General features: G+C 37.8%; 1 protein-coding gene across 1 annotated transcript in view; it reads right to left on the reverse strand.

Moving 5' to 3' along the window:
* Positions 1 to 2854: 2854 nt before the first annotated feature.
* The window catches only part of TPO (thyroid peroxidase), a 46474-nt gene continuing 33650 nt past the window's right edge, over positions 2855 to 15678 (reverse strand). The window contains 6 exon segments of the mRNA XM_075750044.1: positions 2855 to 3015; positions 6773 to 6943; positions 7440 to 7648; positions 11555 to 11792; positions 13296 to 13466; positions 13974 to 14232. Of these exon segments, the coding sequence (XP_075606159.1) occupies positions 2855 to 3015; positions 6773 to 6943; positions 7440 to 7648; positions 11555 to 11792; positions 13296 to 13466; positions 13974 to 14232 (1209 nt within the window).

Below are 15678 nucleotides of genomic sequence, written 5' to 3' on the forward strand. Positions count from 1 at the left end.
CCTCAGTGCAAGAGAGACATGGACATACTGGAGAGAGTCCAGTAAAGGGCCACGAGCATAAGAGTTTAGAGTATCTCTCCTATGAGGAAAGATTGAGATAGATGGGACTGTTTAGCCTTGAGAAGAGAAGGTTCGGAGGGAACTTATCAATGTATATAAATATGCGAAGGGAGGGTGCAAAAAGGATGGAGCCAGGCACTTTTCAGTGGTACCTAGTGACACAACAAGAGACAATGGGCACAAACTGATACACAGGAAATGTCATCTGAAAATCAGGAAACACTTTGTTACTGGGAAGGTAACTGAGCACTGGCACAGGTTGCCCAGAGAAGTTATCGTGTCTTCACCCTTGGAGATATTCAAAAGCCTTCTAGATATGGTCCTGAGCAACTTGCTTTAGGCAGCCCTGCTTGAGCAGAGAGATTAGGCAAGATGACCTCCAGAGGTCCCTTCCAACCTCAACTATTCTGTGATTCCGTTTGTAATTACCAGGTCCTGTAGAGCACCTTTCATTGTTGTTTTCTTGATCACCTGTGTCAGGAAGCTTCAATGCTCTCGAGAAATCTCCTAGACTGCTTGTGTCCTGCTGTGTTGTCCTTACAGGTTAAATTGTGATAAAAGTTCCCCATGAGGACCAGGGCCTGTGGACTTGAGGCTTCTTCCAGTTGTTTGAAGGAGGCCTCACCTACTTCTTCCTGATCAGGAAGTCCATAGCACATACCCAGTACAACAGCAGCCATATTGCTCCGCCCATTAATCTTCACCTGTAAGTTCTTCACTGACGCATCCCAAGGCAGACCCCATGCATTCCTGCTGCTCTCTCACAAAAAGTACAACATGCCCCCCATCACTTTCCCAGCCCGTGTTTCCTAAAGAGCCTGTCCTGTATCCATCCGTCACAGCACTCCAGCTGTGTGAGCTATCCATCCATGTTTCTGTGATCCCAGTGAGGTCAAAGCCTTGTAACTGCACACAGATTTCTCATTCCTCCTGGCTGTTTCCCAGGAATGCATATCTGGGTTACAGTTCACATAATGATAACACTGAAACTTGGGCTTAGCATTAATTCTTCAGTATGTATGCCTCAGACATCACTTTTTTAGAAGGTTTCATCTTCAAACATTGCCTCTTGCTCATAGTACTTAGCTAGGGGCTCCCAGTGGACCAATAATGAGGTAAAGAATAACTGCAATTGAATCCTTGACTAGGAGGATGATGTCTTTTAAAAGACTCCAGAGATCCAGCAAACTAGACCTAAGCATAGCACACAAGGATGCGTATATGGAGGTGACAAACTCCTTTCCACTGAAGTCTAAAGGAAGGTGCTAACCTTATACGCTAGCCATTCACCAGTGGCCTGGGTGGCTGTCCCTGCACCTGTTTTCTTGTCAGAAGGCCAATGAAGCTCTGAAAAGCACATTTGGTTTGGCCTGGGGTAATGATCACTTGGCACAGTAGCACTGACTGTAAGTGCTTTCCGTTTCCTGCCTTGAAATATAAAATTTATCTTACATTTGGAGCTGCCTGGCATTCATGCCAGTGCAGTGTCCTCATACATAATCTTTGTTGCGTTCAACATCAGTGAACTAATCTCTTTAGGCTAATCTGAAGGCACGTTTTTATCTTTGGATTTAGAGTGGTAAATACATGTGACCATAGTTGAACTGGTAAGGGAATAAACTGTAAATAAAGATAAGAAACACCTACAAAGAAAGTATTCTAATTTTTCTCTAATATTTTAAAAGACGAAACTCTGAATGACTAGCACCATTCCTTTTTAGGTTCAACCAAAGAAGTTGATCCTGAGGATTTGTATTTACATTTGCCACAGTGAGAGAGAGGTAGGTGCTTCTGGCAACATTCACTGCTGGGAAGGTGCTTCTGTTGGTGCCTAGAGAAACGCCAAGTGCTGCTGTGTGAGTGCTGTCTCTGACTGGCCTTCACTCCTGGGCCTTTGCCAATCTCACGTGGCCTCACTTAGGGTTTCATTTGAGGAATGAGGTCTCACTTGAGGGATATGCTCATGTGGTCCTGAACCACAGCTGGAAAACTGGATATACATCATATCACTGAAGACATCTGTTTGTTTGCAAGAAGGTAAATTTTTGCTGGAGAATTATCACCCTGTGTTTTCATTGTGCAATTAATAATAAAGGACGGTGCAATCCCACATGTCATAACCAAAGTATTCACTGAAACAGGAAACAAGAAATGTGCAATCAGTGAGATTCAGCCTACTTTTATGATTGTGTGGCATACCACACTGAATGTGCAAGATTTGACCACCCTAAACTTTCTGTGCTTCTCTCGGACACTTTGGCAAAGTAGATATCCATCCACTTGAGTTTGGATTGCAGGTTTTCATGGAGGTTTTGACAGATCTAGGCACTATTTCCCCAAAACAGGTATTGCTCAGCATCAGTGGGCAACTACACTCATATTCCTCACCTAAACCTTAAGACCCAATACAGCTTCCACACATGTTGAAAAACAAGAAAATGCATAATTTATGCTAGGCCTAAAAGGGTTAACAGTTTTTAAATGTAATAAGTGGAACTTAGTTAAGATTCAGATGCTGAATTTAGATACTAACTAGGAGAAACTGAGACAGATTTGATCCCGTCTTCGTATGCACTATCAGGAAACGCTTAGTGATTTATATATGGTAGGAATGGAAAATGAAAAGCTTACTTCTGTGTCTGTATTATTTATTCAATACCTTCATTTACTTTACAGAATCTGACTGTATCTTTATGCCCATGACTGTGTAGAGGTTTTTTACGTATGTTAACGCTCTTCAATAAATCTCAATTTTATGATTTTTACAGCATTGTAAAACAGAACAGAGAAAGTTTTAATGGACAGTAGGTTCACAAGCATTATCAATGCATGTTCTTCCGTCTTCTGCCAACTTGTAAGGATCAGTACAGACACATTTGTAGCTGCCTTTAGTGTTAATGCATTTAGCAGAAGGAGAGCATGGTGGATTATTCTCATTTTCACATTCATTGATGTCTGCAAAATAAGTACACACTGATCAATAATTATGATAAATTACATAGAGAGGTTACTACTTTCTCGAACGCATCTACAAGTATTCATAAATGAAAGGTATTGTACATTTTCAATGACACACAGATACTGCCAAAGTTCCTCATTGTTACTGTTTAAAGGAAAAAGTTGGGGTTTATTTTGGTTTGGTTTAATTTTTGGTTTTTGTTGGTTGTTTTTAAGATTAAAATTATGAAAAAAGAAAATATTGTTTTGGTAATCCACCAAAAACTACAAATGGCATTTGGCTGAATTTTCAAAAACGCAAATGCAAACTGTAAACTCGAGAGCTCTTCTTGTATGTGTTTATGTCCTAAAACTTTGAGTTCCTCTATAAACTTTTTCCATACTGCACTCTACAGAGGTTGTGAAAATAATAACACTGACACAGTTCTATACACTTCTAGGTATGATTTTGAGGAGCCAAGGTTTCAGGTTAGCTTTGGATACAAAATTTATAACAGTGATCTGTGATATTGCTGCAAAGATTGTTGTTTCTAGATGCTATGTAAATTCTGTGAAATGACAATGTCCTGACAGAATTATAAGCAGATAAACAGTTATCCATGGGAAAATGTACATAAACATATTCTTCCTGAGGCCATTCAAGACCTTTCACATTCTGATTATGTGATGAAATGGGAGTCGGTGTGGAGTGCAGGAAAGAAAGTACTGATGAGGGAAAGAATGGAGTTTGTATCTTTCTTCTTTCTATGTAATATTTACTTGCAGGACTTGGTTCAGTTGCCCAACAATAAGTGCTAAGCACTGGTTTAGATAGTTTCCCATTGGCCCTGTATAATATTTGCCAGTTTGTTCAATGTCTCTAACACATGGGAAGCACTTGCAAGCCCATATGTGGGTAACGACCTGAGTCTTCAGTGTCTTCTCTTTTTGGTTATATTCCTTTCCTTTTCTTTCCTACCACAATGTTTGATCTGCCACTTTGGGCTAAGTAGCTCTTTTTGATCAGTATTAGAAACTGACTCTGCAGGAATGATTTACTGACTTAGTTTAGCATGGACACTCAGATCACTTAGGGAATTTTATCATTGGAAACAGGATCAAGCCTGATCCCCTCTTAAATTTTAATACAAAGCAGTAGCTGTGTCCAAAGCTAGCCGCCGAGACAGTCAAAAGACTAATCACGCAAGGAATGATCTTAAACTTCAGAACCCTTAAGAAACACTAACTTTCATAACACCTCCCTGAAGCAGGAAAATAACCTGTTGTTCAGGATGAAGATTCCTGAGTAAGCATTACTCCCTTCAAGACTGCATTTTGGGTTAACTCCCACTGGTTTCATCATCATCTGGGAAGGAAAACCTGCACAGGCTTTGCTTGCACAGTAATTCAAATGTGCTATTTCAGCTTTTGTAGATCCATAGTCATACTATCCGTTAACTAGCTAGCTCTTTTTTCCATCGCTAAATAGTGCATGTCAGATCTTACCAGCCTACCCTACTACTCAAAGAGAGCAGTAGTTTATTAAAGCAAAGTAAACAGAGTTATCTGTCAAGAGTAAGGTAACACCCAATATAAAGAAGGTAGCATAGTCTAGCACTAAATGACGTCCTGAATCAACAGAAACGATTTCTGTCAAAGCCAAAGTTAGTAAGCAGGAATTAACAGCTCTCAGATTCCTATGCTTTTGCCAGCAGGCCACTCTGTCTTTTCCAGAGCAGCATATATAATTTTGAAACCATCTGCAGAAATGCTAAGCTCTATCCTCCTCATTATATTGCTTGACTTATTCCTAATTTGCTGAACATTTAAAAGAATGGGAACACATTGCACAGACATGCATGGAACAAAGTGCTTTCTGCTGTAAAACTCAAGTAGCATCTGCGTAAGTGGCTTTTGATGGTTTTCTTTTAATAAAAGCATTGCTTATTTAATATATGCAGCAGCTTGTTTTCCTATAGCAGATATACAGTCTTTTGTTTACATTACTGAACATATTAAAAGAAACTAGGACAAGGAATGATTCATTCACATAACTTATTTATTCACTTTGCTGCCAGAACATTAATCTATTGAAAAGATTTTATTATAATTCATTTAACAGCTTTATTTCTTTATATGGTATTTATGTGGGTGGAATGCAGTGGATAAATAGGATTTGAATAAAGGAAAGAGCTGCAAATTTCATTTGACTTTTTCCATACCAGGTATACAATTAGAATGAATAGCTTTCTATTCTGCTGTCACAGAAATACTGATAAGCAGACTTTATTGCAGATCAGCTGCAGCACTTGCATTCAATTTACCACCATCCATAATATATCCCTAAATATGGCCTTTTCAGGTTTCATTTTCTCTCATATTCTTATAAAGCTGAGCAGTTTCAGTATATGTGTGTGTGTGTGTGCATGTGTGTGTGTATATATATATAATATATATATATATATACACACCCCCCACTATAAATACACACATTTGAAATGTGAACAGAGAGAATTCATCCTTCATAGCTGGGAAGAGTGAAAGCCTTTGTTGCGGTTTAACCCCAGCTGGCAACTAAGCACCACACAGCTGCTCGCTCACCAGCCCCCTCCGGTGGGATGGGGGAGAGAATCGGAAGGGTAAAAGTGAGAAAGCTTGTGGGTTGAGATAAGAACAGTTTAATAAATAAAATAAAATAAAATAAAATAAAATAATCATAATCATACATTGTAATGAAAAGGAAAATGAAAATAATCCAAAGAGAGAGAAATAAAACCCAAGAAAAACAACTGATGAAAATGAAAAACAATTGCTCACTACCTGCTGACTGATGCCTAGCCAGTCCCTGAGCAGCAGCTGCTGTCCCCCCAGACAACTCTACCCAGTTTATAGGCTGAGCATGATGTCATATGGTATGGAATATCCCTTTGGCCAGTTTGGGTCAGCTGTCCTGGCGGTGTCCCCTCCTAGCTTCTTGTGCATCCCCAGCTTTCTCACTGGCAGGGCATGAGAAGCTGTAAAGTCCTTGACTTGGTGTAAACACTAAATATTTGCCACATTCTCTCTATTCCTATCCTATTTTATTAAACACTAAAAATAAGGTAAAAGAAAAAAAGAATATAAAAGAACAATTAAAATAACAGAAAAGTATTCACCTGAAAATGTGCATGAAATGTCAAAAGGCAATATCTTTTTACTGATTTTTCACCTGCTCTACTTTTGTACCTGCATAAGTAATTCAGTTCTGGCAAATCTTTTCACAGGTATTTGGAGAGGGAGGTTGGAACTGAAATGATAATTAATTTGCTTAATTTCACTTATTCACAGTATTTTTTCTTTGTCACTTTTGCTTAACTTATTAGGATGATACATGAACTACTAGTGCTGAGCTCATTTTGTATCTAGAACATTCATTGAAACAATGCTAAGAAAATGACAACTGTTTGTCTTACTGTTACATTGGATGTAGGAAAAAGCAATGTATAATTCTGATTTGCTGCTTTTTTTCTACTGGTTGTTAAGAGACTCAATTTTTGCTCAATTATGTAATTTTTAGTGACATTTTCCTATCATCAACTTGATTGCTAAATCAGGATGGGTAGAGATTGATTGAGATAGTAATTCTGGAGCAAAGAGAGTTTCACATCATCATGTTATTGTACCTATAAATCCAGAAGGTTGACTAGAAGAGAGCATAGGGGGGTGTTCACTTTGATGAGCTGTGCTGGACTTTAGCTTTTAGAAAATTCAGAAACAACAGCAAAAAAATAGATACCTATACAAATGGGAGCCTCAAAATTCCATCCTTTCCTTGTGCAGGTTAATTGCTCTTCTCCTTGCAATTGAAATCCATATTGACAGGAATAAGTCACTGTAGATTTTCCAAACTCTGAACAATATACAAAATCACCATTTTCCACACTCTTTGGTGTTCCACACATTTCCTCTACAAATAAAAAGACTGTATTACAAGCTCTTAAAAAAATTACCACCTTGCCCTTGAAAATGGACATTATTCTCCATTACTTCCATAAATTAAGTGAATTTTTTTTTAATTTTTCATTTCTGAACACAAATTTATATGGAGCACCTGAGATTTGACTTATAATCCTTCTAAAATTAGTGTTATCTTCTAACAGTATGTTCTTCATAGTTCTTGGTTAATATTTTCTAATATTTTCTAAGAACTCCTGCCGCAATTGCCGTAAAGTCTGGGTATCTCACAAGCCATTCATGCTATCAGAGTGAAATTGGCAAACACTATATTTTTTACAGAGGAAGTTGAGAAAGAAGGAGAGAGAGACCTAAATCCATTTTCTAAGTGGCAAAAGTACTAAAGGTCTACAGCAAACCAGGAACTCAAGACCTGCTGTAACCAAGGTCAATGCTCTAACTATTGATTACTCTTCCCCATCAGAAAAGACTGGTAATTACCAGATTACCTTCCTGATAGAATTCTTGCCAAGCTTCTAAATTCATCCCAGGTATATTGTCACAATGCTTAAAATCCTGTGGAAACTTTCCAAGTTGAAAAGCATCTGCTGGCACTTGAGAAATCCCTGTATTGTCACAAATCACGCGGGACAATGAGTGTTTTTTGAGTTCATGCTTTTGAGCTTCTGTGAAAACATTATCGTTTTCCCACCAAAATCTGGAAAGATTGATAGAAACATTTTGAACAAATTCAAAGAGTTGGTTATTCTTACTTTCACAGTATCTTATGGAAAAGACAAAAAAAAAAAAAAAAAAAAAAGAATTACAGCAAAATGTAGGTGGAAACAACAACAAAAGAACAAAAGTAAGCACCATGATCTACAGACTTACATACCCAGCTTGAAAGTCATGAAAAGGCTAGTGCGAGTCTGATGTACTTGTCAACTCAGATGGTGTGCTAAAATCACATAGTTAAAATTATTAATTATTCACATATGCAGAATTGCTTTTCCTTGATGATACATTGCCACAAAAAAAAGTTAGAATCTTGAGAGAAAAACTTGGAACTGATTTGTTTGAACTGGATGCTTTATTTTATGCACACTAGCATTCACTGTGCACTCATAAATTGTTTTAACTATGCAGGAGATTTACAGAAGTAGCCGTAATAGATTTCCCCATACCATAGCTTTTGAATTCTGCTTGCCATTACAGAATGGTTGCTATGAAAACAAGTATTGCTGAATACTTCTCTGTTTAACATGGAGTTCTTAATTTGCTGCAAAAGCGGTAGATATGCAGATTAATTATAGCAGAAAATTTTAAGCCAGTAATTGTGCTTTTGTTCATACGAAAAGGTAAGCTAAGAGGATTGGCTGGAACAGAGAGGAGCTGCTTTTTCCATTTTGTCAGATCAAGAGTGAGGTGGCAGAACAGAAGAACCAGTTGGTGTTACAAAGTTGTATCTATTAAATTATATATATTGTATATAATATATATGGTGCATACACACATACCTATGTATTTAAAGATAAAAAGAAAGGGAAATAAAACACTGGGGGGAAAAAGATGATATAAACATTTTATACATAAAGCCATTTCACAAATGGCAAAAAACATTTCTGGAGAGTTTGATAGCACATCTGCATTAGTACATTACACAATGTTAAGCACTGCTAAACTGCTAAGATAGTTCCCTATAGTACTCAGGCCACTAGGATTTTCCCGAATGCTAAGGTAGGATTTGAGGTAACATGTCAGGACCATTAGCAGTAGAATATGGATGTGATCACACTGTACAAATTGACCTCAGGTTTAACACAGTACTTGAGCATCCATAACACTGGGGGAAAAAGTTTGGAGTTTCTAGAAAGGTCTGTGGGGTTTGTGTTTACATTTTTCTGATCAGAAGGGAACAGCGATGTTGACTGTTGACCCTGTGCAAACCTGACAAGTGTGCAGTGTGTTAGAGTTTTTATGAGCCCCTGAAACAGTACCATGCAAATGAGAAGTCTGATAGTCCTGCTTGTGTTCTGGGGAACATGAGGGCTGCTAGTGTGCTCTTGGGGGGCTTTTCAGGGCAAATTGGATCCTGCTGCCAACAGGAGTGTACTCAGAAGCCCAAAGACACTCATAGCCATAAAACCCAGTTAAGTAAGGTAAGTGTATGTGAAACTTTGGAGAACTGGCTTTAGATACAGGCAAATAGTTACCTACAGCAGGACAATTTGGGGAGAAACCTGTTCCACTTTGCCTGTGTTGTAAGACGAGGCAATCTACAGGACCAGGGATGGGGTGAATGTCCCATACCTCATCAGCACTGCACTGTGACAAGAAGTGCAGGAGAGGTGGAGGCACTGGAGAGAGAGGAAAAAAAGAAGCTTTCTTCCTACCTCCCACCTACACACTGTCCCCAAACTTCTAAGACCATCCTGAAGCCTCACTGACCATTCCCAGGCCCCTTCCAATAACCAAAGCCATCAAAGACTTTGCTCCACGCAGCTCTCCTACACGTTTCATTTTGTCTTTCATACATGTTAAAACCTATTCTACTCTCATTAGAAAATTCAGTTTTATCTATGCTTCAGAGAAGGCTGAGCAGATCATTAGTTTTTAATCTACCCAGTAGACAGGTGTTTGCTCTAACAAAGTTTGCTCCAACAGATTTGTATCGGGTGACCAAAATTTTACAGGTGAATATTACAATGTTAGAGTAAAAAAGAAAAAAAAAGAACAAAAAAAGGAAATATTTTTAAAAAAAATAGGTGCAAGTCTCCCTATTCAAAGAATGACAAAGTCAGCTTCAGGATTTTTGTCCAAGTACTGCAAATCCTGAGATCACAAAAAGATTCAGAGTAGGAAGAGACAGAAAAAGAACGTAAGATCTGATGGAACAAAAAATTTGTTCCAGGTGATTTGGTTGAGGATAAGACAGTGCCTGAGTTTAGTATACTGGAAAAAGAAATCCCTTCACATTTTGTCAGGTTACTGACAAAAGATTTTAAGGCTATCATCAGGATGAAGTTCAGTCAGTCAAAAATTCCACTTAGTCCTGATTTCTGTACTGAAACGGGTATGTTACAAGAGATGTTTTGACATCACTACTTACTGACATGTCAATTAGGGTATCTAGTAAGCATGTAGCGTTACTAGCATGGATACAGATAATACCCAATACTCTTATCTGACAAGCCACTGCAATGAATGTGAGACTTTTCCATTCTTACATTTAGCGTGTGACAACTATAGCATGTTGTTACGTACTTCTAATTTCTCTTAGATAGTTCCTTATCATAGTATTAATGACAGAATACCTTTTCACATTTAAGTTAGTAGACACGAACTTTGTGGCAGAAACTTGAAGAATTCTTTTATTACTAGAACTCCCTTTTTCTCAGTATGAAGTTAACGTTAAATTATGCTTAAGTTTAATTAATGCTACTAATATCATAAGACACTGAATAATAAGTAGTATCATAAGGCACTGCATAATGGAAACAAGACTGGAAGGGCCTTGATAGATTATCCTTCCCCAGATAGGGTCAAGTATGCCTGTATGATTCAGAAGAATTTCAACCATGTTTTTAACACAGCTGAGTGGAATGTTTGTTGTCTATACAGTTTGTGCTAATAAGATACCACCTTTATGACTAACATCACTTTTTCCTGTGAGCTAATTAATTGACATTTTTTAAAAGTTCAGATTTAAATTCTACCTTGGATGCTTATTTACATAATGATTTTTTTCCACAACAGTGACTTACGAGAGAAGCTTAAAGGTAAGCGTGAGGACCAGATGTACTTAAAACAGCACTGCTCGCATGGTGTGAGCAGTTTAAAATTAGTCTTCTCATGAGATTCAAAATTACTGCCACAAGGACATGATGGAAATGAAAAAAAGGTTGGCTTTATAATTGCTTCAGGAGCAGAAGCAAGATATAAATTGCATCTTGCATCCCTTTGTGACCTGAAGCTGCGTTTCTCCTGCCGTCCTGGTATTGAGGGTTGAACTGGCACAAGACCTCGGTGGTGGTTGTGCAGGGTTGTGTGAAGGGACATCCTATGCTGTGTCCAATAAGGCAGTTCTGAGAGCATGTTGCACTCCTGGTTCATATAAAACCTGGTACACGATATTTTTATTACCCCCTGCAGGAAGCCTGAATTACAGCTCTCTGCCTATCCCTTCTGACTTTGCTGTGGTTGCCGTGGAAAATGTCGAGGTTCTTCCAGGTAAGGACCCTGAGCCCAGTGCAGCCCTCAAGGACTGGGTAGATAAAGCCTGCACAGTCCTACATGCATGCACACAGAAATTACCTGCCCTGGCACAATTAACTGCTGGTGGCACCCTCCGTTTCCACCAGAAGTGCAAAGTTGGGCATCTCAATACCAATCGCCATACCATCTGGAATGGAGACTGAACAGCCCAAAGAAGAATAAGCAAAAGCTCACCCATCCAAACTGAAGGATTTAAGATAAAAATATGGAAGTGGTTGGGAATAATTTGTTTAAAGCATATTTAAGTGTCATGTGTTCTTATGTTCTGGAAAGTGTCCTCACATATCTGTAAAATCTCCATTGCTTCTGCTTTTTTACACAGATGGTTCAACAGCATGAATAAACTCACCGGTCACCATCCCTTAGTGCTTTCATTTGCTTTCCGATTATACACGCAAACAGAGGACCAGTTCTAGCATCTGGAAGAAAGTCTTCTACCAGACCACCAAGCCAAACGTCAATATTGCTAGGATTATGGTACAATTTCATGATTTTTTCAGTGACATTATGATTGTTTATTACTGTATTCAGGTCAGTTTGAGTTTCCAGTTTTGGTAAGCCACAGAATTCTCGCCAGTCATTGTAACCTGTAAATATTATGTTAAAAAGAAGATTAGACTTGACTGTTAAGGTTGATATATGAAATTAATAAATTTATAAGTAAGTACTGGATTCTGACAACCTTAATCGTAGTAATAGGCAGTTATGTTTAAAAATGGGCTTATTGTTATTGGTTAAATTGATTGGGGAAATGATGGCAGGATCTGAAACTAGAGGATATGCAATTACTACATCAATTTCGTGAAGGAAAACAAAGCTTTAAAACAATTCTTCCATATTTAAGCAATGAAAACATGATAATAGATAACAGAAGCATGCACTGTATCTTGAGATTTCCAGACTAGGAATATAGGAATTAGATGAAGAGCGGGCAAGAAATAACCTGAATGAAGTTAGTAACTAAAGCACTTTACTAAGAAGACTGTCGTGGGGCAAATGTCCAGGTCTCTGGAAAATATTTTTCTTTTACATTCTTTTACATCATTGGGATTAACCCCCCTCATCTCTCAACAAAACTTTAATTTCTGGTCTGGGAGACCAAACCTTCATTTCTACCCTCATGTAGGTGAGAGTTTTAAACTCCAGGCCAGAGTCAGACTTCATTCCTACTGTCCAGGGCCAACAACTTGTGTATTCCTAGCTGCAGAATCGCGTAGCAGAAATGGAGAGGGTTGTCACCCAGAGACATTAATGTCCTTTGACAATCAGTCAATGGGTGGTACATCGGGCTCAGCACATAGAAGGGCAGCCAGGTCTGTTCTTTATTCATGAAGACAAGTGATCTGATCAGGCAGGGAGTCCTTGAACATAGTTTTAGAAATGAAAATGAAAGAAGTCCTGTCTGCCATGCTGAAGGTTGCTACCTCTGCTCTCAGAAGCTGTGGCATGCTTTTAAGCGGTTCTTACACAGGACTGGGAACCTACTGTATATTTTAACAGCTGATGCAATCAAATTGAACTAAGCTCCAGCATAGTCTTCCTCTAAGCTGGTACACCCATGGCCTAATGAACTAATGCTCCTTGACTGTTAGTTGAATCTTACCCTGGGCTGACTGGAGTAAGAAATCTAGTGCAAAAACCAGGCACAAATGTGTAATGTTTCTCAAAATGAGGTGTACATCTAATTAAGCCATCTAAACCACTCCTGGAGACATCTCAACCTCTTTTGTGGTCAGCAGAGATAATGAGGTTGTGTCTGAGTTGACGTCTCCCACAGGCTGGGGACAGCCTGCTGATGGCAAGTAGCTGCTGCAGGCAGAAACCCCACTCCTTGGTACCTACATCGAGCATACCCAGATCCATTCACTAGTACTGTCCTTCCAGACTTAACAGGTTGTTTTATTTCAAATGCTGGGGAGTATTTTGTTTCCATCAAAGTTAAAAATATTAGAAACTTAAAATTTAAAAGAGACTTAAATTACTTTTCTGATTACCAAAGATATTATTTAAAAGCTAACAATTACATCCCAAACATAAGTAGTGATAGTTCAGTTACCAGTTGGAAGAAAATTCAAGAAAAATCAATAGACCTGGGAGTCCATGATCACGGCCACGCTGTAAATTTAACGATGCTAAATCAAGTGAACCACTATCAGACAACACAAACAGTTTTTCTGTTAACTCCTCATTCAGCAGTTGATCTTGCACCTGCAGTTTTGCTGAATGTGCTAAAAGACCCCTTAGTAAAGGATCCAAGCCACCTTTAAACACAAAAATAATATAATATTATATATAAGCCATTATAACTTTCTTAACAACTGCAAATGCATGTATGTTTCTATGTTTTTTGAACTTTGGCCACACAGGCTTTTACATTCAAATACACGCAAAAATCTGCTGCAGGTTCAAATAGAAGTTATAGTGCTATGAAAAGGATTCATCTACTTCTTCAAGTGTAAGAAAATTTACAACCTGATAATACATTTATCCACAAAAAAAGATATGAAATATCTTTATCATCAACCATTGATCATCAATCTATTGTTAATCTACCATACCGGTTTAATCTCCAGAGTAACTTTTGTCTGATTCAGACAACTATTCAAATCAGAATAATTGTTCCAGTTTATGTTAGTGCTCTGGATCCCATTCAACAACTTTAATCAGTAATGCAATTAAATAAATGTTCCTATTCCTAATTCAAGATAGGTAACTTTGAAAAAAATTACAATATTCTGGAAAAAAAAACAGTTTAAATAAAACCATACCTTCTTTAATGAGCCTCCAAGGACTAAAGAAAACTTCATGCAAATGAAGATTTGGGAGTTCTGGATCATCTAAATACTGTGCATTCAATCGCCTTACTATTGGTTGGATTGTTGCATGACCAAAACGAAAAGCAGCTGTTGAAAATACATTAGAAACCGTAGGATTCATTGTGGGATCATAACCTGTATAAAGGCCAATATACAGATTAAAAGCATCTGGACCAATGATTTTGGGAATGTAATCTCTTAAAGTAATAATCTGAAAGAAAAGAAAAAGAAACATTTATCATTCAATGTTTTTATAGATCAATAGTAATGATTCCCATGTGCTGAATGCCTTTTTCTTCACTCATCTATCCCCAAGCATTTGGCACAGCTAAGAGCAGTAATAGCTGATAAACAATACTGTTCTTATTTTTGCAGTAAGGAGACTAATGACTGGAAAGAATCAGTGGCACAGGTCAGTGCAGTACAACAGCCAGGCCCCTGTTAGCTCCTACCATAAATGCTAGACCAAAACCTCCTGAGCACCCCTGAGATTACCACTGTTTCTCACCTCCAATCCATGGGCCAATCCAGCTCACAGGAGGTGTGCTGAGATTTAAAGCCCTGATTGTGGTGATGTAAATTATAATGCCCTTAAAAATGGCAATGAAAGCATTAATTACTATTAAATATTTCATGAATGGTTGCTGATATGAACAGATTCTATTTTCAGATGTATATTTGTGACACAAATCCTCTTTACTGAATATTGAAATGACCAGGCTTTAAAATACTGGTGCCCAGAATCTCTTCATAGACATTTTATGCTGAACTCAAACCAGTTTATAGACTCCTAAAAAACCACACTTCATAAATGAAAATGCTAATAAACACCTTCTGTCAAGTGCTTTTATAATGTAATAGCATTACAGTCTCATGAAAAAAGCATTTGAGTAATCATGACCAAAAAAAAGGGGGGGGGGGGGGGGAATGATCTAATCTACCAAATAAAATGAAAGTGCATTATAGGTTAAAGATTACACTGAACTCAATAAAGCATAATGGGATGAATATGAAGCATAATGAACTCAATAATATACCTTATAGATTCAATATAGTGTGCAATAAAATATACAGAAAAATGTATTTTGAACTTGATATAGTGCATATTGAAAAGCAAGTTGGCATAAAATGACCTTATGAAAAACTTGTATTTTTATTTTAGGCATGGAACAGAGATGAGCAAACCTCTCCAGAATTTGCTCCCTTTTCTCAGAAGACAGAGGTAACAACCTGTTTACTTTTTCAGGTTAGGGCATACAGTGAACAAAATATTTGAAAGATAATAAGTTAGAATTCCTTTTACAGATCCTTTAATACAACATATTAAGAAAATAAAATAATTGCTAGAAATTAATACTGACACTCTCATTTGAGAAGTTAACCTCTTGCTACATTCACAAAGATTTTGCAAGACATTTCTTCCTAATTTTAGATTTAGAGTTAGTTTTTACAAGCAAAGACTTTAAATAGGACTAGGTTAGCCATGGACACAAACATCCTGACTGTCATTTTTTGGCTCATTGTAAATGAAATCCCAAGCTAAGCTGCTCATAAAGGCCAGATTCCCCGAAGGAAAGGGCAATTCAGATTTTTCATTTGCTCCAGACAGAGTTAAGATCTTAATTTTGTCTTTCCTTGGTGGGGGAAGTGTCGTTGC

This window comes from Balearica regulorum, chromosome 3 (assembly GCF_011004875.1).
Source record: "Balearica regulorum gibbericeps isolate bBalReg1 chromosome 3, bBalReg1.pri, whole genome shotgun sequence".
Taxonomy (NCBI): Eukaryota; Metazoa; Chordata; class Aves; order Gruiformes; family Gruidae; genus Balearica; species Balearica regulorum.